Source organism: Ctenocephalides felis, unplaced genomic scaffold, assembly GCF_003426905.1.
Source record: "Ctenocephalides felis isolate EL2017-DRISC unplaced genomic scaffold, ASM342690v1 CF-g0.4_SCAFFOLD_03571, whole genome shotgun sequence".
Lineage (NCBI taxonomy): Eukaryota > Metazoa > Arthropoda > Insecta > Siphonaptera > Pulicidae > Ctenocephalides > Ctenocephalides felis.
Window position 1 is genome coordinate 15076138 of NW_020539725.1, and position 26266 is coordinate 15102403.

General features: G+C 28.7%; 2 protein-coding genes across 2 annotated transcripts in view; one reads left to right on the plus strand and one right to left on the minus strand.

Annotated features, from left to right (window-relative positions):
- The first annotated feature begins 1502 nt into the window (after positions 1–1502).
- LOC113385676 (serine/arginine-rich splicing factor 4-like) lies at positions 1503–10186 on the plus strand. The gene is made up of 7 exons (XM_026623519.1): positions 1503–1933; positions 2097–2288; positions 2534–2803; positions 3821–4016; positions 7306–7384; positions 7472–7577; positions 9213–10186. Exons 1-7 carry the CDS (start codon positions 1503–1505, stop codon positions 9736–9738), a joined length of 1800 nt encoding a protein of 599 aa, XP_026479304.1. The 3' UTR covers positions 9739–10186.
- Positions 10187–15293: 5107 nt separating this feature from the next.
- Positions 15294–26266, minus strand: part of LOC113385677 (homeobox protein koza-like) — a 21085-nt gene continuing 10112 nt past the window's right edge. Inside the window, exons 2-3 of the mRNA XM_026623520.1 lie at positions 15833–15925; positions 15294–15574 (exon numbers count right to left, since the gene is read on the minus strand). Of these exons, the coding sequence (XP_026479305.1) occupies positions 15294–15574; positions 15833–15925 (374 nt within the window). The remainder of the gene's footprint in view (positions 15575–15832; positions 15926–26266) is intronic.

Here is a 26266-nt window from a genome sequence, read left to right on the forward strand (position 1 = left end):
TATTTGGAACCCTTTGAGCTCCTGGGAGCAAGGAAATTCGAAAATGACCATTTTAAGGATCACCCTAGTGTATATATATATATATCTTGATAGTTTTTTCGACGTTGAAACATATTTCAAAGTAACTAGCAGCCCATTCGTCGAAATAAAAATTTCTGTCATTATCTCTCTTATAGACAGGGCTATTTTACTGAGTAACAGTATGTTTTGGGAAAAAAATTTGACCCTTATTCGTTCTGTTCTCAAAGATAATAGTTACCCTTCGCACTTGGTCAACAACATCATTAATAATAGAGTAAATTATTTACAAACTAATTTTAATAATTCATTTTCACCTTCTTATTCAAATTCAATAGCTTCTTCTTCCTTCCAATACAAAGGAACTATTTGTTTACCTTTTTTAAGCAATTTTTCGTATTTTTTAAAAAAGCTATTTTCTTTTTTTGATAGTTTTATAATACTTTTAATTGCCTTTTTTCGGTTCTTAAGTCTGGAACCCCGTCTGATAGGGTCACCGATTCTGTTTACAGGTTGGATTGCAATGATTGCAATATGTGTTATATTGGGGAAAGTTCCCAGTATATTTATAAGAGAGTTAATCAACATACTTATAATTCAAAAAATCCAAACCAATTCGAAACGATGTTTTCAGATCATATGCTCAATCTCAATCACACTTTTAACACTTCACATCCTGTTATTCTTTATATCGAAAAAAATAGTGACCTTAGAAAATTTGCTGAATCCTTTTTTATTTTATTAAATTCCTCTTGTGTTAATAAACGCAATCCATCCCACCTTTTACATGATAGTTACCAGCTAATTATTGATTTTATTAAAAAAACAAAAAATTAATTTGCTATCTCCTTTATATTATTTTTTACAAGATTGTTTTTTCTTCTTCAAACTTTTACATGTTTTGCATTTTCCTTTTGATCAAATCCATTTCAACCAACCACTTCGTGTACGATGCATTCGTGCTTCGTGCATTTGTCCTTCGATACATTCCCCTCGCATTCCTACCAACACGCCTAGTGAAATATTACAGTCGAGTATTTTGCTCGGTATGGGCGTATTTCATGCTTCATAATGTTACACTTCAAAACTTTGAAAATTAGTTTTCAAATCTTTTAGTTATTCATAATTTTTCCAAAATATGTTTTTTTCTAATATGTTATAAGTTTAATTTTTTTTAAATAAATTTTTTTGAGTGTTTTTGTCCTGTGATGTGTATAATGTTTCTCTTGTTATAATTAATCTATATTGGTGTTTATATTAGTTAATAAAATTTTCAAATTGTTGTAGTTGCTGAATGATGACACGCATCTTGTGTCGAAACGTATAAATAAAAGTTTTTATATTTTATTCCTTTCATTTCGACGAATGGGCTGCTAGTTACTTTGAAATATATATATATATATATATATATATATATATATATATACTCGTATATATATATATATATATATATATATTCAATTAACTTCGACATATTATTAGAAATGTTTCTTATGTGCACATTATCCTTTTCTTGGCTGAACCTAAAGAAAATATTTCTAATAAATAGGGAAAAGCGACTCCTAGACCATCATTTCACATCATTCAGTTTTGCTGTTGAAAAAGCCCCAGAGGAAGGTCCAAAAGTAGAAAAATCAGTATCCCGATCACCATCGCCATCTTCATTGGGTCAAATAACATATATAACTTCTTTTGGAGGGGAAGAAGAAACAGGAAAACAAACTTCAAATAAAAGTTCTGGAAATATTTTAGAGAAAGGAAGCACCAGTAGTTTAAGAAAAAAATCTACATATGCTGATAAATTAAAGAGTAGTTCCGTTCGAAGGCGCCGAAGTAGGAGTAGATCTCGAAGGGGGACTAGGTCAAGTAGGTCAAGATCAAGAAGTCGATCACGTAATGGACATAGGCGAAGCAGGTTTGTGAATAAATCAATATGCATAATTGAGTTATATTACATTTCATGAATAGGTTTGGTGTTATAAATCAACAGCAAATATTTTAGTTTAATGCATATTACGCTTTCATTTTTTATTTAATATATATTTTTATTATAATTATAGTTTTCAAATCATATTTAGGTCATATTCTAAACCACGCAGTTATAGACAACGATCTCGTTCCCCATATTCATCACATAGAAGACGTAGATCGAGAACAAGATCGCGGTCAAAAACTCGTTCTAGCCGCTACCATAATTCCAACCGTTCTCTCAAATTAAGTAGTAGGAGACGTTCTAGGTCGAGATCAAGAAGATCGAGATCCAGAAAAAGGTATGTATGCTGTTTTTAAAAGTAAAAGCCTATTTTTTTAAATTTTTTCATATTTAAGATCTAAGTATATATAATAATTAATGATATATTTACTACTGAATAATATTGATATACAGTTTTTATTTATTAGTCAACTTTATTCTGCAATTTGCTTATATTACAACCTTAAACAGATACTGCTGACAAATATGATGAAATAATGTTGATTACAAATTTATAATCATGTGCAATACAATGTTTTACAGATCTAGATCTCGTTCTACCTACTCCGACTCTTCAAGCAGCTCTAGATCTTCCCACAAGAGCCTGACAAAGAAACTATCCCCAACTGTTTCTAAAGATAATGACAATGATAATTCGAAAGACAATTCAAGTGCAAATGATGTACATTCACCTGTGGCTGGACCACCAATAAAAAAATATTATGGAAGGAAAAAGGGTGATGAGAGTTCTTCTGAGCTGAGTTTATCAGATAGTGATGATAGTGACAATAGGATAAGAGAAAATCCTGATATGTGAGTATGATCATTTTTTTTTTATTATACTATAAATGTCAATAATAAATTATGCTTTGTATTAAGGAAAACATTGTTTAAGGGGGTTGTTCTTTTTTTATTTTTCTTCGTTTCGGTTTTGAGATTTTTTGATATTATGAAAGCTAAAAACCTTACAATTATTTAAAAAAAAAATCATCTCAATATATATTTTTTTGACGAAGTTATAGATATATATATCTCTATACGAATGATCCTCTGAAAGCGTTTTTTTATCGCTCCGCGAGCTATTGTATGCCAGCTGCCTCTTTTTCATTATAATACCTCGTGCACATGACCTTTTTAATGTGTCAGCATCTTTGAATACCATGGTGTATTTAGTACATTAAATTAAATGGTGTATTTAGTACATTATATTAAAAACTTTAAATACGTTTTTCTCAAATTGACTTTTTTCAATGCGGTGCCACAAATTAAAAAAAAACTGCAAGTCGGATCGACTTGCATTTTTTTAATTTGTTCACCACTGCAATACCTAGTCCCCCTACCTCAAACAACTTGATAACATTACGCAAAAAAATTTTGCGAAGCTTCTCGCCCCAAAAAAAGGCCTTTTTTGATACTTGTTTTTTCAAATAGCTGCCATATTCTCCCTGCTTGCTTTTTTTCTTTAATTTGGTAGGGGGACTGGATTCAAACTTCTTCTTCAACGTAGTTTTTTTTTTTTTTTGTTTTGGGCGATGCGCAACGGTTTTATCTGTGGCACCGCAAAAGAGATCGATTTTGCAAGACCGACTTTGGCGCCCCCTGGTTAAAAAATGACGGCACAAAAAAAAGAAGATAATCACGTAATATTCCATGACTTTGTAATTTTTGTTTAAAAAAAACCGCATGTCTCTATGATAAATACATTTCGAGAAAAACGAAAACAAATATCTTGCATTTTTGTAACAAAAAAAGAACAACCCCCTTAAGAAAAAAAAAACTAAAAATTGATATACAATATTATCAATTACAATTATTTTATTTTATTTACAGACATACAAATAGCAATGCTTCAACAGATGTTCAATCTCTAACAAACAACAGTTCTGGCACTCCAGCTCAATCAACATCTAGCAGCCTATTGATAGCAAACCCGATCATTAGCAGTACCAGTACTGGTACAAGCACTAGCGTATCGGGTTTGTTTGGTAAAACTAAACCTAATGCGATCAACAAAGCCGCCAACAAAGTCAGTAAGAATCTTATTTTATTGCCAAATGTGACAAAACAATACATCGCCATTTTCAATTTCATTTTAACTTGTTCTTTATCTTATTAGTCCAATATTCATGGCTTGTTTTATTAAATGACCGTTTCTATTAAAATGTAATATAAAATCCAATATATAAAAAGCCTGTGCTCATCTATAAAAATTTTGCAGAAAGTGCGGCGTCGTGTTTATATTGTTAATTGTTTTGGTTTTTATTTTGTATTTCATTCTGAATCTTTTACATGTAAAGTGGCACCCCGACATACGAGTTTAATTTGTTCTGTAATCACATTGAAATGCCATTAATTTGTTTAGACACTGTCGTTTCTGTTAGATATTTTGAACTGTTGCAACTTTTTTGGGGTGATTTTTTCTACAATAGTTTGTAGATAATTTAGAGCTCAGAAAGCTGGAGTACACCCTTCATCAACTCCTTCTATTTACACCTAGTGTTAGAAGTATCGAGGCAAAAGATCGATATTGAGTACTTTAAAAAGTATCTAATCAAAATATCGATGTCAAAAAAATATCGTGGCTAAAGTATCGATAGTACTCAATATCGAATTTTGAGTACTTTTCATAAAAATCATTGTCATTTTCATAAGTGCAAGAAAGATCTAAAACTCATTAAATATCATATCACAATATTAGAATGAATTCTATTGCTTATATCTGATGTGTTAAATCAGAATCATTTTCAATATCGTAAAATTTTAACAGTAATTTTTCAATACTAATTTCAAATTCTATACTTCTTCAAAAAAAAAAATACAAGTTATAATAGTTGAGTATTTTTGATTCAATCAATATAATAGTCTGATACTATATTCAAAAAGCAATACTTTTTAAGTATTTTTAAGTACAATAATATTTTTAATATTTTTAAGTAAAATAATATTTTATAATTGTTGAATATTTTTATATGAATAATTTTAGCGAGCATGCAACTTCAAAAGGCCTTAAACTTAAGTTTTTATATAAAAGTGCAATATGAAGCCTTTTGGAAAGCAATAAACATTCAGTTTAATGACTGTCAAGATAATATTTTGACACTTGTAGAGAAACATCCCTTCTGTGCGATGGGATTTAAAGTTTAAATGGTTCCGAGGAACTCAAACCCATATGTTTGCATGTTGATATTCAAAACTTTTAATACATGAGTATTTTGCATAAAAAAAGAATCGAAATATAATTATTCAAAATAATAATACTCATCCATTTCAATATATTAGTATTTTGTGTAAAAAGAATCGAAATATAATTATTTCAAATATTAATACTCATCCATTTCAATATATTAGTATTTTGCGTCAAAAGAATCGAAATGGAATTATTTCAAATAATAATACTCAGTCATTTCAATATATTAGTATTTTGCATACAATTGCCACAAGAACCAAATTAATTTATAATTTTCTAAATGTTTTTTGCCCACTATACTAAAGAAAGTATTCTTTCGTTTTGTTGTCATTTATTCAGAAAGGGTCAGTTGAAATCCGATTCCTAAAATATGTTCATAATGTGCACAAACTGAAGACGAGACATGTTAAGATTCACAAACAAAATATTGCTCTTCTGTTCTTTTTTAAATTGTTTATTTAATTTTGAATTTACAAATACTCAACTTACAGTACTTTTAGAAAGAAAAATAATAGCGCATTGAAATCGATGAGTATTTTTATTTGAAATAATTATATTTCGATTCTTTTTTACGCAAAATACTAATATACTGAAAGGATGAGTATTTTTATTTGAAATAATTATATTTGGATTCTTTTTTACGCAAAATACTAATATACTGAAATGGATGAGTATTTTTATTTGAAATAATCATACTTCGATTGTTGAATATGTTTTTATAAAACATATTGGTACTTTAATACTTCTCATTTTACATAAGAGTAATAAATAAACAACTTTATTAGTGTGGTCATATTCATTTTGGGTTTTTGAGCAATAAATTTTGAGACTGATGACCCTTAGGGATCGTTTTTTGACACTTCTTTGAACAATTATGACCACCTAGAGAGACTATTGGATTGCATTTGGCAAAATAAGTGGTGATCATAGTTGATCGATGAGTGGTGTTCATAGATTACACTGTCGATTCTTTTTGAGTACTATCGACGAAAAAGATCGATATTGGCAAATAGATCGAGCTAAAAAATCGATAGCAAAAGTACTCACTATCGACCGCAAAGTATCGATATTTACTCAGTACTCGATATTTCGTTCTAACACTATTTACACCCAGTACATATCTCTGATGTGCTACCCTCTTACATCCTTGGCAGTGTACGGTATAGTACAATACAGTATAAAGTTTTGTTTTTATCCATTGTTAAACAAGTAAATAATATTTTGCAAATTTATAAAAAGCAAAAAACGCGAACTCAACGTATATAACAGTACAGTCAAAATTTCAATCGTTATTGTACAATTAATATTAATATATAATTGAAATGACTAACTTAAATTATCATATTTTAATTTTGCCATTAACGTTTTTATAGAAAACTCTTGAAGGCTCAAAGCTTGTATCTCGAATTTTGCTTGTATATCAAAACAGTCGTAAGTCGGGTTTATGTTGGGTCATCACTGTAATATTTGTGTTCATTAATTTTTTATCAGGTGCCATGATAATGAATGTTATGATTAATTGAATTATAAAATAGCACAGCACCTTTTTTTATTATTGTGCTATAATGTGAATGGTAATAATCAATACAAACATTGAAGTGCTAATTTTTCTACAAAACACAGAACAAAGTTAATTTCATTGCACTCTTGGATGTATATAAAGTCCTATTTTATGTTCATCAATCGTTATCACCAATTGAACCGAATTATGCTATAAAAATGTGGATGTATTTTCTTTTATGTATTTTTAGTGTTCCAGCATTTATGATTCAAATGTATTTATGATTAAATAGTATAGTAAGTAAAATAATACGAATATTGGAATCATTATAATCAAAGTTTAGATATTTAACTAATTAATTTTTTTTTGTTCATTATTAGTTTCTCTTTCTAGAGATTAGTAAAGATTTGAGATTTTTTTAGTAGGAATTTTGAAAATTTCTTCACAAACAATTTGAAGTGGACCCTTTTGTGGCACACTGCTCGAGTATAGTATACTCAATACACTATATACCGCTATTAACTAAATTATTCATTATTTAATTCTAAACTAGCGTTATATTAGTTTTGTTCTATATTATAAAAAACATTTATTATCTTTTTATGATTTTAATGTATATCATTTTAGCAGACCAGTTCAGGTGGCGGAATTTTGAACATTCAAGAGCGCCTTAAAAGGAAAATGCAGGCGCAGTTGGCACGAACATGTACGTTTTGTAAAAATGTCTTAATTTTAGTGTCTATGAATTTGCAATATATTGATTTGTTTTTATTTTTAATTTTTTGCTAACTAGTGAAAGCTGATAAAAAGGCAGAAATAGAGCGTAATGAAAGAGTTTTACAACAACAAATTGAAAGAGATGAAGAAATGAGAGAGATGGCTATAAAAATTAGACGCAGGTTTGTTAATCTTAATATGTTTTACCCAGTTCATATCAATTTGGATGTCTAAATAGTTAAACGTGAATATGCATGGTCATTTAATGCTATTATCTGTTTACAAATATATTTACAATATTTAGTTATGTGTTATCATCTTTTTATTCAAATTCTTAGAACAAAAGGAGATCTCTTAGAAACTTTGTAATGTTTATTTTGTTTGGAAAATTCATCCATATCGATGGTTTTCTGACGCAACCTTGTATCTCAAAAACTACTACTTTTCAGGAAAGATTAAAAACGTTTTATAATGATTTTTTAAACTTATTTTAACATTTTTTTTTAAATTTTGAGAATATTCTATCTTATGATAATTATTTGAGACAAGTATAATATTACAAACAATAAATCATTATTTTTTCATTAATTTTTTAAGATACTTGTTTGTCGCAGAGTAAAAAATGTAACAAATTTTCTTGAACTTTCAGCTTCTTCTTATGAGTACACCCTTATTTTTTTTCAATTATTAACTTCCCGTAGGGGTAAGTTATTGTAATGGGCCGAAAATCGGAATTGAAAATTTTTACATTTCTCGACGTTTTGAAGGTTTCTGAACATTTTGGCATACTTCAGAAAAAATGGATGTGTGTGTGTGTGTGTGTATGTATGGATACAAATTTTCGCCTACGTTTTCGGGCGTACGGATCAACCGATTTGAATGGTTCAAAAAACATTCGAATCCTATTGATAGGGAAAAGAGGTGATTAATTTTTGGCAAAGGCAGGTCTAGTCGTTTTGGAGATACGGAGCAAAGAGTGCAGAAAATAGAAATCGAATTTTTGAGAGAACGGAGTATTCGATTTGAATGATCTAAAAAACATTCAATTAGTAATGATTGGGAGAAGTGTTTATTAGTTTTTGGCAAAGGCAGGCCCAGCCATTTTGAAGATACGGAGCTAAATATGTAAAAAATGACAGTTTTTGAGAGAACTAAGCGTCCGATTTAAATGATTCAAAAAACTTTCTGCTTGTGTTAACAAAATAATTGATTTTGGAAAAAAAAATTTTTTTTTTTTTAGTTTTTTTTTTGTATATCGAAAATAATTCAGATTTTATTTTTATTCTGACTAAAGTTCTAATATAACTTAAACAAATAATTTTAACTTTGCAATTCAGTTTATATAATTCTTATAAATATTAGACAATGTTACAATATTTATAATAATCTATTTGAAAACATTCAGTATTCCTCGAACATTTCGTTACGGTACGGGAAGTTCCAGCAATTTGCCTTAAGGCACGATGCCATACACCCCACTAGTTTTATTTTGGAACCGATCAACTTTTCAAATATGAAAAAGTAAATAAACAAAAATTGATCAAGCGGAATTGGATGGAAGGAACTTACCTGATATTTCTAGGAATTATATGAACTAATTTGCAAGGTTAAAATCATTCATTTGAAGTATATAAGAGAGTTTTAAAAATTTGCGTTAAAAAATCAAGTAACGAGGTTGCGTCAGATATGTAAAAGTTACAGAATTTTGAATGATAGCCTTCATGGTCAATATATGTTTTGTGGTGTTAAATCACATGCAGGTTTTGTGAAATATCGTTTAACATGAAATTTATGTCGATCGAAATCATCTGTTTCAGGCAAAGAGCGATTCGTCACCGTTACAATAGCGATCAATCTTCACATTCCTCAGATGAATCTAGAAGTCAATCTCGTTCTAAATCACGATCGCGGTCTGCATCTCCTCAACCTGTAACACATGAACTTCCAAGAGCTTCATATAGTGATGTAGTTACTAGATGTCACAATGATTTGAATGAATCAATTTCTCAAGGTAGTAAAAAATATTCAACTCGTGAAGATCGCTATGAAGACTCAAAGACTTATAAGGATGAGGAAAAATATAAAGATAGTAAATCTCATAAAGATGATTATAGATCTAATAGAGATGAATCAAAATCTTATCGAGATGATTCAAGAACCTATCGTGATGACTTCAGGTCTCATCGAGATGAACCAAGATTATCATATCGAGATGATTCAAGATATAGCCGAAGAAATGATGATTATAGCGGAAGCAGTAGTAGTAGCAAGAAGAAACGCAGTGACGATAGTGATAATGGCCAAAACAGAGGATCAAAAGTTAAGCCCTTAGTTGATTATTAAAACAACTTTATTTTTTATGTGATGAAAATTACTTGTAATACAAATATAAACTGTGTATATAACGGTACAAATTTATTATGCATATTTTCTGTTATAAGAATGTATGTGATGTAGATATGTAAATGTTAAACTATAAAGTTGAATTTTTATGGCGGGCATATCCTGAAATGAATCAGGCTTTAGTTGACATTATTTTTGAGATTTTTCTTCCAACTGCTTAAAATATTGTCCTCCAATTTTTATTATTACTTTTTTATGGGTTTTCAAACATTAATGCTCTAAGGAAAGATAATGCAGGGGACTTAAAACTTCTAAGAAACACATTGCTGAAAAATTAATAAATGTAAGCCAAGAAACAAGTATGAATTTTAAACACTTCTTATACCTCATCCAGGTAATTATTGCTGTCAAACCCTAAATGACGATTGTAATGAAATTCGTAGTGTACAAATATTTTGAGCTCATTTGAGTATCGACTGATGGTTGACAATATTCTAAAAACCTTTTTTAAGCAAAATAAGTCAATAGTTACATTTGTATGATGCGCTCAATACCTTGCCGATATATATATATATATATATATATATATATATATATATATATATATATTTACTTACTAAATAGAAGTATTTTACAAAATTTGATTTGTAACATTGCCATTAATTTAACACAGACAAATTTCGATTCTTACCGTAAAATTTTCGCCTAAATTTTTTTTTTTTTTTGTTCGCATAATTAATTGTGTTCCATCGCGAATGGTTGTGAAGAACTTTATATAAAAAAAATTCTTTATGTAAGAGCAATCAATACGCTCATAAAACAATTAGCTGTTGCAAATTCGTTGAGAATATATTATTACAAAATACCATGAGGATATGTGTTCCTTAGTATTTCATTAAGTATTATAAGTAAATTACTGACTAGCGTAAGTGCAATGATTAATTATTAATTGTTCTTATCTTATTAATAAAACAAAACATTCTGTTACAAAAACGACCAATATCCCGCTCTTATTTTTTTATTTACTATTAAAATGTGTCTAATACATATATCAGATATAGTTCATTTTTATGTTGAAAGTAATATAGTTCATTTTTATGCTGAATATTGGGAACTTAGAATTACTATGTCTTTGATTCATAACTTATATTTAAATGTGGCAGAAACTATTCGAACTCATATTCAATGTGGTAAATAAACTTGTATATTTCATAGAATTATTTGAATATGTAAATGTTGGAAATAAATTTTACTTAAATGCATGGTCGTCTACTTACATATTTTATATTCTTACTTTTATTTAAATTTTTTGACCGCGAATTGCAGAGGAAATTTTCTGTAACTTTGTTACGCAGCTGATGATTAGTCAACGAAATTTCTTGTTTTTTCTTTGCGTTGCAGCTACGTTACATGTGTTTTATATATACCGTACAAACTGTCGTTTAACTTCCCGAAGGAGAAGTTTGTTTTCATCAAAAAATCCGAATTGCTAATTTTATGTTTTCTCGACGTTTCAAGCCATTCTGAATCGAATGAGACCAAATTTGGAAAAAGTATGTGTATGTGTGTGTGCGCGTGTATTTGAACAGATTTTTTGCCGTAAATCGACGTTTACTCGAAAACGGCTGCACCGATTTCAAAAATTTAAAAGCCACTCGATGTATCTCGATGAGGACTATTGTTTGTCAATTTTGTGCGACGATCGGCCAAGCCGTTTCTTTATAAATCGCAGAAAAGTGAAAAAATTTTCGTCTACGTTTTAGCCCGCAATTCTGAATCGATTTTGAAAATTTAAAAACCGTTCGAAAGATATTGGTTGGGAATCGAGCTGATTAGTTTTTTTGTAGAGATTGGCCGGGCCGTTTTCTTGTAATAAAGTTTTTTAAAAAAGAATTTCGACGATTTTTATGATTATTTTTTTTACGGTAGATACCATAGTCTTCTAGATCATACTAAAATATTACGGCAATAATGAAACTGGTTTAGTTTTCAAAATTCGTCAAAGTTTGCAAAAATTTGTATGGTCTTTTTGGCATTTGTCAAAATTAGAACTTTCATCGACGTTTGCTCAAAAATGCCTGAACCGATTTCAGATATTTAAAAAGCATTTGATGTATCTCGATGAGGATTATCGTTTCTCAGTTTTGTGCGACGATCGGCCGAGCCGTTTCTTTGTAATTTGGAAAAAAGTGTTAAACCTTTCGTCCACACTTAAGCTCATACTACCGAACCGATTTTAAAAAATCAAAATCTGTTCGAAATATATTAGTTGGGAATGATACTGTAGTTTTCTTGTAATTAACTGTTGAAAAAAAAAATTAGGCCGATTTCTTTGGAACTTTTTTTGGCGTTATAATATCATGGTCTTATAGAACTTACTGAATTATTACGGCCTTACGACAAGTAGCTTAATTTTAAAAAATCATCAAAGTTTTAAAAAATGAGTAGTTTTTTTGACGTTTGTTAAAGATAAAATTAGATGATTTAGTTGGTATAACGATAGTGTACTAGGTCTTGAACATAGTAAACCATTAAAGTCCTACGAAAACTAGTTCAATTATAATTATTAATTAATTAAAATTATTGATTTTTGAAACTTTGCTTTTATAAAATACTCCGAGTTAACGTGTTCGTTCGTTCGTTTGCAATGATGTGTAATAAATCCACTCGGAAAACTTGTAATCACTCATAAATTAATTTATTTTTTATTGATTAAGTCGATTATTTACAAATATCGGGAAGTTCATATAACTTGCCTCAAGGCTAAATACCAAACCAACTAGTTATTTTATTTAATAGTGCTTTGCCTAAACGCAGGTGTTCATTACCAAAGCACTACATTTAATTTAACATTTTCGTTTCCATACCTCATAATCAGTGTAATATATATCTGCTCTAAATTCCTGTATTATTTATTCTTTCTTTTCCAATAAATCTTTCATCCTGGGTCGTCTTTCTTTTACAATCAGATTCTTACGCTTTGCAATACCTCTTCGAATATCATCTTACTGGTTCATTTTTATCTTCTTCAGTTTTTCAGATTACCAAATTTCAAAGCTCGTGCGGTAGTCCGCGTCTTTAGTCTCCCCAGATTGATAGATCAATCTGCTCAATAGATGAGCGTTTTATTAGTTTCTTCCATAAATCGAGGCTTAGTTTACTTGTTAGTGACTTTCTTTATCGTGAAGACTTTGCTGCTAGCGATTCGTAGCGGAAGAAAATATGTTAGTATTTTCTATTTCAATTCCGGCGCATGAACCGCTAACTATATATCAAATATATTTTTTTAAAAATATAAGTCTTTTAGAAAATTTAAAGCTTTTTTTTAAAAAAAAATGATATAAAATATTTTAACTACTTAAAGCTTTTCTAAAAATTATAATTTTTCTACTAATAAAGTTCTGGCTCGCCCGTAGGTAAGCGGTTGACAGCGACGGGACTTGTTTCAGAGGTCCCGGGTTCGATACTCACTTCGAGCAGCCTGTTGTCAGGCAACATTGACAACGATTTTCACTTGGAAATATAGATAGCAATATGTTTCCAAGTGAAAATAGCCCTCACCCGGTATATTGTTGCACCATACATGCCCTATTACAGAGATTGTAATAAAAATTCATCATACAGAGATGTGACAACTGTTAGGGTTGCCATCTGTAATAAAAACAAACGTAGTTTGTAATATCTTAATCACAACAGCTCATAGAACCCATAAGTTCTGATCGCTGTTCAAATAAAATTATAAAAAAAAACTAATAAAGTTCCAGCATTAAAGCACGATGGCATAACATAGTTTACTAGTTTTGTTTCTAATTTATGCCAATTAAATCTAATCTTCTCAATGGACAAACTTGAAATGGCGGTAAACAATTAAAGAGAGATTGATTGCCCTGATCTGTGAAAATTCTGTGGGTGAGAAAAATTACGCTTGCCAGTAAGTTGCCAGACTCACTGCAAAATTTGAACTAGGTTGATTTCAAATACTGCCTTTATCCTAAAGATATGCTATCATATATTAAAATGTTATTTTCTGATTTCAGATTACTGCAGGAGTCACAAAAAGTTCTATTGAGTTGAGAGATCTTCATGAACTAATATACTATTTTGGGGCAACTCACAGCCTGGTAATAGATATGCCACGCCAGATCGGGAAGACTCGGTGATGTGTTATATAAGGTAACATATTAATAAATTAATAAGGCAAATTGCTGGAACTTCCCGTACCAAAAATTATTATTTTTTTAAAAGATTAACATTTTTGAAAAAAATTTACTCTGAAAAATTAGATTTTTGGGAACTATAAATTTTTGACAAAAATTTACTTTTTTTTGAAAAAAAGACTTTTTGAAGAAAAGTGTATTTTGAAATATTTTAGAAATTCTGAACTTTTTTTCAAAGCGGTCGTACTGCTTTAACTGCATGGAGCCGAAATATCGAAGCGGGTAAGCGCCGCGCCGCCGTCTAACGGATAAGTATTGGTACGGAACCCATAGGAATGTAAACAAAATTTATACTTAGTGTTAAAATCTCTATAAAATATCTGATAATTTGATGTGCATATGTCTAATGATCATTGACCGCCAGATGGCATTTTTTTTTACTTTTTTTTCTATATCTCCGAAACTGCTAGACCTGCCTTTATGAAAATTTGATCAGTTCTTCATCTTGTTAATACAAACAAAATGTTTTTTGAATTATTCAAATCGGACGCTCCGTTCTCTTAAAAACTGAGTTACCGTTTTTTGCACACGTTTTTGCGCCATATCTTCGGAACGGCTATACCTGCCTTCGCCAAAAACTAATCAGCACGTCTCCTTATCAATACGAATCGAATGTTTTTTAATGTTAATTACATTGTTTGTTTGTTACATATATTCGGAACACATTAGGTAGCATCATTCAAAAGTTAATAATTTGAATTTTATTATACATACCAAACAACATATTTGCAGATTGTGGGCATGCTACAGAAATATGCCTAAAACATGAAGTTTTTCTAGTGCATCTCACATAATGCATGCTAATTATTTATTACACATATCTAAAGAAGTAGTTTTTTCATAATACAGTTTCAAGGAAAAATGAATTGTATTTTTTATTTAATTGCTTGTTTTCATTTTATTACATCATAATTATATAATGTTGTATACACTCTAATAAGACAAACACGTAAATTCGTAAATAAAATAAAATTCGTAATTCGTAAATTTTGTAAGATTTGACAAGAGTAATTTTATGTACTGCAGTTACACATGTTTTATGGCATCCAGGGGATTTAAATAAGTTTTATAATAGTATTGCAAATATATATTACTATTAATGTTTGATTTAAATATGGCATAATATACTATAGCTTATCCATATTGTCTCTGATTAGAGATTATAAAGAATTATATATATATGGATTTATTTATTATTTAACATACCCAACCTATACTTATGTTTTATTTGTATAATTAGTGGATATTTAATCACCATTGCGATTAACTTATTAGAATAATATATAAATCCTTCAAAGGCACTTTATTTCGAAAAGTATTTGATTTTGCAATTAATTTCTAATCACTATTTATTTCATCCCCTTCTAGAGCAGCAATTTCCTGCTCTCGTTTTGCGGCAGCGGCGGCATCACCATGTGGAGATGTAACTGTATGATGCCGCCACTTCATTCTTCTATTTTGAAACCATACTTTCACTTGTGCATCAGTAAGACCTAGAGTGGCGGCAAGTTGCCGCCTATCGGGTTTCGTAATATATTTTTGTATTTGAAATCGTCGCTCGAGACCTTTTCGCTGCAGATTACTGAATACTGCTCGGGACCAAGAACGCTTCCTTTTTGCTGAAAAATAGAAAAATATTGACTATTGGTTAAATAATTTATTTCAGAAAAATTGTGCGAGAGTTTCTAACTTTTTTTATGTAAAGTTATGAAAAAGCTCTCAACACATACATAATAAGTAGATCTTATCCTCATCTATACTTTTCATTGCACAGATACTACAAAAAACTTATTGTTTATTTTCAATTTTAGTATCATTATTTTTAAATATTCAATTTTAATTTGCAGTACTCCTTTTATTCTGATGAATTTCATTACCTGATGAACTTTGATGACCCGGCGAGGATGGTGAATTTGATCTATTTTGATTGGAAATGGAATCATGTGAATGTGCAGGTGGGTATCTAATAACTGTAATAAAAAGAAAATACATTTTTATGTGCCATCATATATATGCTCATGAGAATGGACATATTTATGTTATGTTCATTCTTGATTGATTTTTTAATTTGCAAATCAATACTATGTTAATATAAATATATTTAATTTTTTTTAACATTTTATCAGAAATTTTTTCAACATTATCTGAATGTTGAAAATAAAAGCATATTATCAATATAAATATCCAGAAATTTATATTATCATAGTAATATACAAATTATCGAACTATATGTTTATAAAAATGATTTTGTCTATCATATCATCAAGGAAACTTTTTAATAAAATACCAAACTTAAAATGTTATGATCATAAATTAAATTTACGTAATCAAATTAGCTCGAATTGAACGATCGATTATAAACTAAAAAATTCACTTTAATTTGATTTTATGAGATTTTCTTGGAAACACGCGGCCTATTGTATACAAAATAAAACCACGAAAAACTAAAATAAAACAGAAGTATTTATACTGAAAGTTTATTAGATAAACAAACTCTTCTTTTGTATAAATAGTGAAATGAAATTTGACTATTGCATGCATAAAATTAATGATAGAAAATATATGGGTTTAAGTAATTATAAAGAGTTACGTAAATCCTTTTTGTAGTTAATTACAGCATTGGGTATTTATTGCATCATTTACATTCAAAAGTTTGGTTATTTTTAATTTTTATCATTTTGATACGAAACATATTACTATTAGTTATTCTGGACGATTTATTGTAGAGAGATTATTAGAATTTAATTTGTCTTGAATACTAAGAAAAGTTTCAAAAATATAATGAAGTCATTTACGTAAAAGAAAAAATCATAAATGATATGACAAAAATTCATTATCAATTAATTTATTTATATTATGTATTATAAGTATATTTATACTGTTTAATAAGCTAAATATGACGCTTTTAGTGCTGGATAAACAGATTTTTATGGGTTTAGCTACTTTAGTAATATAAGTTTTTACTTGGAATTATAAATCTAAAATAGGATTACAATTTAAAATAGCCATCGCATTTTGAAAAATCTAATTATAGTTTCATCAGGAAGAGAATGGTCAACAATTCGGTTGCCTTCTAATAACACTTACAATTAGTTAAGGAAATACAATTTCAGCTCATAGAACAAAGAATTAATGGTTCAATTTTAGTTTCATAAATAGCTTTTTTTGTTAAACGGTGTACTCAACTACTTGCTAATAATATACTAGCTTATTTATTTTTATTTTATTATATACTATAATATACTATCTTATGTCCGTAGGGTAAGTTCTAGTAATGGGCCAAAAATTGAAAATGAAAATTTTTGCATATCATCACGTTTTAAAGGTTTCTGAACATTTTAGCATATCTCAAAAAAATGGATGCGTGTGTGTTTTGAGTGTCCGCATTTCTTAGTCCACGTTTTCGGGCGCACGGATCACCCGATTTGAATGGTTAAAAAAATATTCGATTCCTATTGATAGAAAGATGTGCTGATTAGTTTTTGGCAAAGGCAGGTCCAGATACGGAGCAAAGAGTGCAGAAAATAGAAATCGAGTTTTTGAGAGAACGGAGTATCCGATTTGAATGATCCAAAAAATATTCATTTTGTATTGATAGGGAGATGTGGTGATTAGTTTTTGGCAAAGGCAGGTTCAACCATTTCGAAGATACAGAGATAAATATACAAAAAATAGCAGTTGTTGAGAAAACTAAGCATCCGATTTGAATTATTTAAAAAACTTTATGCTTGTGTTGACATAACATTGCTTTTGGACAAAAAAAATCCAAAAAAAATTATTTTTGTATATCGAAAATAATTCAGATTTTAATTTTAATTCTGGCTAAAGTTCTTAAGATCACTTATATACTTTAAATAATTTCAACTTTGTAATTCAGTTTACATAATTCTTATAAATATTAGACAATGTTACATTATTCATAATAATCTATTTGAAAACATTTAATATTTCGTTACGGTACGGGAAGTTCCAGTAATTTGTCTTAAGGCACGATGCCATACACCACTATTTTTTTTATTAAATGGCATCTGTGGATTAGATAAGTAAATGATATCTAATAATACTCAAAATTACCATAACATTTTGCCGTTATTTTGGAATTGTATAATGTAATAATAATTTTGCAGAGAGAATTTGGATCAACATTTATTGATTTTGTGGCGCAAGTTTCGATAAATTTAATGCTTTGTTTGTTTTTGTATAGAAGTGGCTCATCGCCTGATTCGCGTCAGGTTTTGTAAATGTTTCGCCTGATTTATGTAAATTGATTGCTAATTAATAAATCTTGTTGAAAATTAACTGCCACATGCAATTGAATTTATGTGTACTGTGGGCGTATATTAATGGACTTTGCGTAAATTGCAGTTAATTTATCGAATTATTTATTGCGCTCGTCCACATAATATTTTATAATGTTCTTACATATAAAACATGCGAGCATTTACTGCTCATAAATATCTGCATTTAATTTCACCTTCTAGTAAAAAGTAAAATTTTATCCGGACGGATTTTTTATTTCCTTCAATATGAAACATTATACTTAATATAAATTGCAGGGTAAGATATAGTAATAGCAAAAAAATCGAAAATGAAAATGTTTATATATCTTTACGTTTCAAAAGTTTCTGATCATTTTGGCGTTCCTTAGAAAAAAATGATGCATGTGTGTGTATGTGTGCTGATACAATTTTTAGTCCACGATTTCGGGCGCACGGATCAATCGATTCGATCTACTTCTCATCAGTTTTGTTTCAAAAAACATTCTATTCCTATTGATGAGAAGATGTTTTGGAGAAGACAGGCCTAGCCGTTTCGAAGATATTAGGCAAAAAAGTCCCAAAAACGGCAATTCAGTGCCTGAGAGAACGGAGCGCCCGATTTGAATTATTCAAAAAAACATTTTATATCTTCATTGACGAAACAATGAAACAATGTCCAGCGTTTTCGGAGATACAGAGGAAAATGTAGAAAAAAAATGATATTTGGCGGTCTAAAATGATCATTAGCCATATGGTCAGATTTTATAGAAATTTTAAACATGAGTACTAATTTTATTACAATTGTTTTGGGTTCCATACCAAGATTCAAACAAATGTCAAAATTTTCAGGTTTTTCTTTTTCAAAATATGGAAGGTTGTATACTTTAAATTACTTTTCTTAAAAAAATGTATATATTTCATATGCGGTATTGTAATGGAAAGAAATATATCCTCAGATGGATTCATTCACGACATATCTTCTTAATGTAAACATTTTCAAGTGTTTTGAGCGATAAGATCGTCACTGTATATTAGCTGTATGAATGCATGTATAGTAATTATAATTATCTCTTTGAAAATATTTAAAACAATTGTTATTAATCATTGATCAGTATTTGATTATTATTTTTTTGTCTGTATATTTAATTCTGGTACGGGAAGTTCCAGCAATTTGCCTTAAGGCACGATGCTATGCACCACTAGTTTGTTTTTCTGCTATATAAGTAGTATCTGTAACTTTATAATTATTTATCATAAAGCACTGAATGAGACCACATACTTCGAAATGCGATTGTAAATGATTATGACCTCAAACTTAAACTCAAAGTAAACAGCGGGTTTTATAAACAAACGATGAAAGCCCCTTCAATTGCTTGTTTCGGTTTCTTTTTGTTTCTTGAAAATATTCAACTAGATCAAAGGAGCTCATTATGCAAGAAAAGATAAATTTCAATCTCTACGGTTTCAACTCTCTGAACATATTTGGGTATATTATTTGATTAACAATGGTTAAACATTTTTATGGCTTTAACATACGGTATAAGAATGAAAACATGTAACATATGTTTTGTATAATAAATGTGTCAATTTGTTTCATAAATAGAATAAACATTCCTTCTAAATTTCATAATTAATTTATTAGTTCTGGAATTTAGAGTAAAATGCAGATAAGAAACAAAAACTTAAACCAAAAGATTGTATCAACCAAACTTCTTCTCTCAGAGAGAAGAAGTTTGGTTAAGAAGAGAGAATCTCTCTTAATAATTTCGCAACTTAAGTACTGCAACTAATAATGAATTTTAACTTCTAAATTCGCAATATAAAAATATTATTATTTATTCTATTTTCATTAACAGTGACGATGTATTTTATAATAATATATTGGCTAAGTTGTTACTTCCTAATTAACTGTTGAAGATATAAAATTTTCTCTAGGTTCACCCAAAATAATTATAGTTATATATAAAAAATCAAAAAGTATTATGAGTATAAGTTTGATGGTCGCCTTAGCTGATTTCTTGGTGATTGTTAGTGAAATATGTATTTTCTCCTTTTTCCAAATGGTATTCGAACGCTTTTAAATTTTGTAAATTTGTTAGTAGTTTTCTTAGTACATCAAAAACTGTCATTTTTATTTCACCCAAATGCCGAATCGTTTTTAGCTTTACACGACCAAAATTTAAAATCAATTTAGTTAGTGAGATTGTATCTTATTATTCATTAGTCTCAAAATGGATTCGTTTCGACAAAATTCCTTGTAATTATCATCCGAAAACAACCTTTTTGGCATAATAAAATTTCAAACACAACAACGTTTTTGCAATATTAATTTTCCTTACTCAACTAAATATTTTATTATATTCAGAAGCACATTTCAATCAAATACTTTATTTTTGATTGAAAATAGTCATCGATAAAACTATTTTTTATGCATCCCGAAAGAATTAGTATATGGAATAAAGATCCTATATTAAACAAAGGCAATTCGCTAATAAATAAAATTTTATTTCAAATTCTGAATCCATATTAAAGATTTGTTGCATAAGGTTAAGCGTTCATTATTAGTTTAAAATAAAAGTCTTGAAATCTGGCTTGTCTCATCATCATGTAAATCACTACATCCGCGCATTAAACAAAATAAATAATCGTATGTGAATGAAATGCATATATAGCTACTGCGTTTAAAATGTTCACTTGGGTAAACATATTATTATTATGTGCAAGAATTTTATGAATAACTCACAAAACCGAATATATTTATTATATTACTTATTTATCGAGATTTTAAAAATAATATAATAAAATATTAGGATTGTGGAAAAAACTTCATTACTGGTTTGATTTCTAAATTCAAAAGCATTCTATAAGTGATATAATATTGAAGAAATTATTATATCAAAGAATATCTTTATTAATTAGTTTTTATGTTATAAAAACTAATAATAATATTTCTATTAACTCAATTAATTCTTGAAGATTACATATTTAGGGTTTTTAGTCTCGTATCATTTTTCTACTTCCCGAAGAAGATTTTTTCTAGGAAATTCAATTTGCTAATTTATATTTTCTCGACGTTTCACTCATTTTGTACCTATGTGAGTCAAAATTCGATCATTCCTCAACGTTTTCTCAAAGTTTTAAAAGCCATTTGTTGGAACTCATTAAGGCAGCGTTTTCCAATCTATGGGGCTTCCTCAGGGGGGCGCCAGGCTGTTCTAAGGGTGGTTTCCGGAATACATTATCGAAAATAACCCAGCATTTTTGAAATCATATTAAAACGTAAACAAAAAATATTTTTAAGCATATTTTCACATAATATTGTATATTAATTTGTAGTCTGATAATATCAATTATCTAATCAGAGTTTTTATAAAAATTTTATTCTTAGAGCAGTGCAAAAAAGGCTGGAAACCACTTCATTAAAGACTCGCGTTCATAGGTTTTGTAAAGCAATTAGTCGAGCAGTTTTTATAGAAATAGCCGAATAGTACAAAATATCTCGTCTACGTTTTCGCAAAAAAATCTTAATATATGTAAAAATCTTTCAACTGTAGGAAAGATTTAAGTACTAAGGATGGGGAATCGGTCTGATACTATTTAGTAAAAGTTTTCGGATATTTCTTTGCAATACTGGGAGCGTAATCACCTGATGCTTTTAGGGGAGGGGGGCTTTGACAAAAAATCACAAAATATCATGTGGGGGAGGGAGGGGTCTAGTAAGATCACATGTATTTATTTTTTACATGAATTAAAAAAAATCCAAAGATTTTTTTAAAAAAAAATAAAAGTTAAGGATTTCTTTTCCTAACTAAAAATACACGTGATGTTTGGTTGGAGAGGGGGTAATTTTAAATATCACCACGTATCACCAAGGGGGAGGGGATCCAAAAATCTCTAAAAAATCGGTCGCGTGATTAATGGACGCCACCTAATTAATTGTCCACTATTCTTATTGGCGATCTTAAGTAAAATTCTTATTGGATGATACAGTTAATAGTTTTAACGAATAACCGTTAAAACCAATATTATTAAGAATTCAAAGCTGATCAAAAAAAATTATTTCTTGTTATCAGATATTTTTTTAGAAAATTATGAGATAAATATACTTACATTGAATAATTATTGAAATTAAACTAACGCCAATTAAATTATTATCATTAAATTGTTTATACTCGTTTTTATATCATCGTTATATAGACTTATAAGCCAATTTTGTCGCAAAGTAGACCAAAGTTATGGCAATGCTATGTTACGCTGCTTTTTCCATATAAAATCGTACTAAAAACTGTCAAACTGCTATGTATTTGCTGTATAGTCATATAAAATCTAACCTAGAAAAAGCTAAACATTAAAAAAGAATCTCATCATAGGTACAGCTTTGTGGTATGTTATATCATATACGAGAAGTTTGATTTTATGTGTAAAAAACATGACTTCACAGCAAATACATAGCATTTTGAAAGTTTTTAGTACCACTTCATATGGAAAATGCTACGTAACATACCCTTGTTTTAACATTGGTCTTTTTATAATTTACGACAGAATCGGCCCTTTAATATTTATTGGTTTAGAATAAGTGATACAAATTTAAGAACGTGATCAATATTGTTATAATTTTAAAAAAATACTCGAAACTATAACATATTTAATGCTCAAATAATGAAAGCAATTAGCATGTTATATGAATCCAGACAAATTTGATCAAATAACATAAATCAATCTAAGTTTATATATAGTGCGGTCAAATTCCAATCGTAATATAATTTAAATAAACCAAATTAATAACAATCTATTAATGCAATGTGTTAATAAATTAAATTATTCGACTGCACAACATGATCCGAACACATGTTCATTACATTTTACACCCAAATGTTTTCAGAATTGGTAGCATCTTATAACAACTTTATTTCTACAGTATGCAATATGCTTCTTGTCTTCAACAGTTTATATGAATGCTTGTATACAACTGATTGCCGCCAGTGACGAATTATCTGATCACCGACTCATTTCGAATTCTTTAAATAACTTTATCACATTTAATTTACTTTGAGATTTCATTTGTTTTATATTAATCGTTAAGCATCCGAACTCCAAAGGCGTCATACTTTAAAAAGTTATCGGTAAAATTACTTTGTTAATGATTTTGATAGCTTCTCTCTAATTGGCAATGACCAAAAACTAGTGATATTTTCGACCTTCCAGAGATAAAGCTTTTTTTTATACGTATAACTAGTGGTGCATGGCATCGTGCCTTAAGGCGAAATTCCGTACCAAGAAATTAAGTTTTTGAAATATTTTAAATTTTTCTAAAAACTGAAAAAAATATATTTTTGAGAATTTTGAAATTTTTGAAAAATATGACTTTTTTGAAAAATTTGATCTTTTTTATTTTGATATTTTTGAATTTTTGTAAAAGAATCACACGTAAGCGCCGTGTCACAGTCTAACTTTAAACATCTTGGTACGGAACTCATAGAAAAGTAAACAAAAATTGTATTTGTTATTAAAATCTCTATAAAATATGATAATTTGATGTGCTTATGTCTAATAATCATTTTGACCACCAAATGGCGTTTTTTTACTTTTTTGTCGGACCTACCTTTCCAAAAAGTTAAAAAGTTCTTTACTTCCTCAATAACTTCCTAAATTTGGCTATCATTTATATTATTATCAAAAGCTATTTCTTTTATCTTGAAGCTACACTAATAATCATAGATTTCTGCAATGGTGTTTTATTTGTGATTGATCATAAGTTTTTATTTAATATTGAACATTATAATATACCTTTTATTATTTAAGTATAACTGAAATACCATAAACCTATTTATTTTGGATTTGATCCTTGTATTTATTGTTTTGTAGCCATTATATTTATGCGAAATTGTCTTGTTTTCTACGAAAAATAATTAGTTATAATGCAGATATGCCATTTAAACCAATAAAACTTTTAATATTTATCATATTTTTGAAAATCTCTGAAAAGGTTATTTATAAAGAACTGAGATCTAAATATCCTTGCGCACCGATTAATAACTTCTAAATTAAATATTTTAAAATGATCAACATTGTTAGATTAAAGTTTTATGTAAAATTATTTGTGTTAATGTCTTAAAATAAAAACTCTAGTTAAAATGAGCGAAAAAAAACTTATGCTCACCACATTTATAATATAATAGAGTAGTATTGATGCTTTACAGTATCAAACTTTTTTATAGTCTAAAAATTATCTAATCGACCTTGAAAACATTCTTAATCGATATTATATAATTTTATTATTTTTACAAGTTCACGAAGATTGTGAATTTATCTGATTAAAGAAGCTCTTTGAAGCTTTTCTAATATAATTTATACTCGACGCAAACTTAAAATGCAAAGAAAATTCAACCAGAAGTAAACAGAATAGATTACAACCGGATTTGTAAAAACAAAATATAAATAATTAAGAAATTATAAAAGAATAACTTAAACGATTGCAATTTTTCACTAAAAAAGGTTTAAGAGCTCAGCCTAATCTTACAAATATTATGTGAAGAGCAGAGAAAAAATCTTTCTACAAATTGCGACTTTAGGTTGAAATTTCTTTTAATTTTCAGTTTTCGTCGAGTAAAAACTAAGGTAAAAAGTTTCTCTAACCAGACATTTTCACAATCTTGGTAAAACTACCGCAAATAATAAAGTTATATAATATCGATTAGATAATTTGCAATAAAATCAAATTTACGGTTTATTAACAATATGGGCAGTGTATTGAAGTGATGATTGAATCTAAATGAGGACTAGCTCATAAATTAAAGAAAGACGTACAAAACTTGGTTAAAAGAATGTGACATATGCTGTAAAATATTTCTGTTATATATGGTAAAAGTAATCATCTTTATACTATACTATACAGACATACATTTTTTTTAATTAAATCTCAAAATTTTCAGTTGAATCATACCTAGTATTATAAAATTATGCCGAAAAGATTTAATGTTTGAAGATGTAAAAAAATCTGTAGTTTATAATATATTAAAAAAAAGTGCCTTTAAAATTATTTAATTATATAAACATTACGTTCTATTTTATCTTGATTGAAATTCTCCACTCCAAGAATAATCACCGCAATCGTGTCGTTAATCCAAGAATATCGAATTCTATTTATAAAATTATAAATAAATTACCATAAATTAGTATTTTATGATCATTATTTATATGTTCATTTTAATATGATCCTCAAGGCTTTGATTATATACAACAATTCTTAGCACCTAATAAAATCGTGATGGTAGTTGGGAGATATAAATAAAAGGTGTTAATGAGCGGCCGCATGCTGCAGCAATATTATTGTTAAGGCAATATGTGGTGAACATATTTTCTATCTTCATTAATTTTTAATTAAATTTTTACAGATGCTAGAACATATTTTCAATGAATAAGAATAAGTAATTATTATTATAGAATCATATGAAAAAATTTAATTTTTTGCTCAACTTTTTTGTTCTATTTACGTAAGTGTAAATTTTCACATTACATAAAAAGAATTAATTTTCTTTTTAACTTCCCGGGTAAGTTATAGTAATCGCAAAAAATCGAAAAATAAAAATCTTTATACCTTAGAAAAAATGGATGTGTGTGTGTAGGTGCGCGCGCGTGTGTGTGTGGGTTCGGATACAGATTTTCGTCGACGATTTCGGGAACACGGTTCAACCGATTTGAATAATTCAGCATTCGATTTCTATCGATAAGGGGACGACGTGCTTAGTAGTTTTCGGACAAGGCAGGTCCAGACGTTTTGAAGATAGGGGCAGAAAGTTCAAAAAGCGGTAAGTCAGTTTTTAATAGAACGGAGCGTCAGATTTTTATTCAAAAAACATTTTACTTGTATTGACAAATTGAAGAACTGATTAAATTCTTAGGAAGGCAGGTCTAGCGGTTATGGAGATTTGTTTGAAATTTTTTTTTTACATTTCGAAATATTTTGGAAATTTTGAAATGTTTTTTCAAATCAATCGCGCTGATTTATTTATTGTATTGTAGTTGCATAGAGACTAAATATGGAAGCGCGTA

What these genes read in the sequence shown, in the direction of transcription:
- LOC113385676 (XM_026623519.1), top strand. Translation starts at nt 1,503, where the DNA reads ATGTTTCTTATGTGCACATTATCCTTTTCTTGGCTGAACCTAAAGAAA. An exon ending in AGATCGAGATCCAGAAAAAG is followed by an intron (nt 2,289 to 2,533) that starts GTATGTATGCTG and finishes AATGTTTTACAG; the next exon opens with ATCTAGATCTCGTTCTACCT. An exon ending in GCTATAAAAATTAGACGCAG is followed by an intron (nt 7,578 to 9,212) that starts GTTTGTTAATCT and finishes CATCTGTTTCAG; the next exon opens with GCAAAGAGCGATTCGTCACC.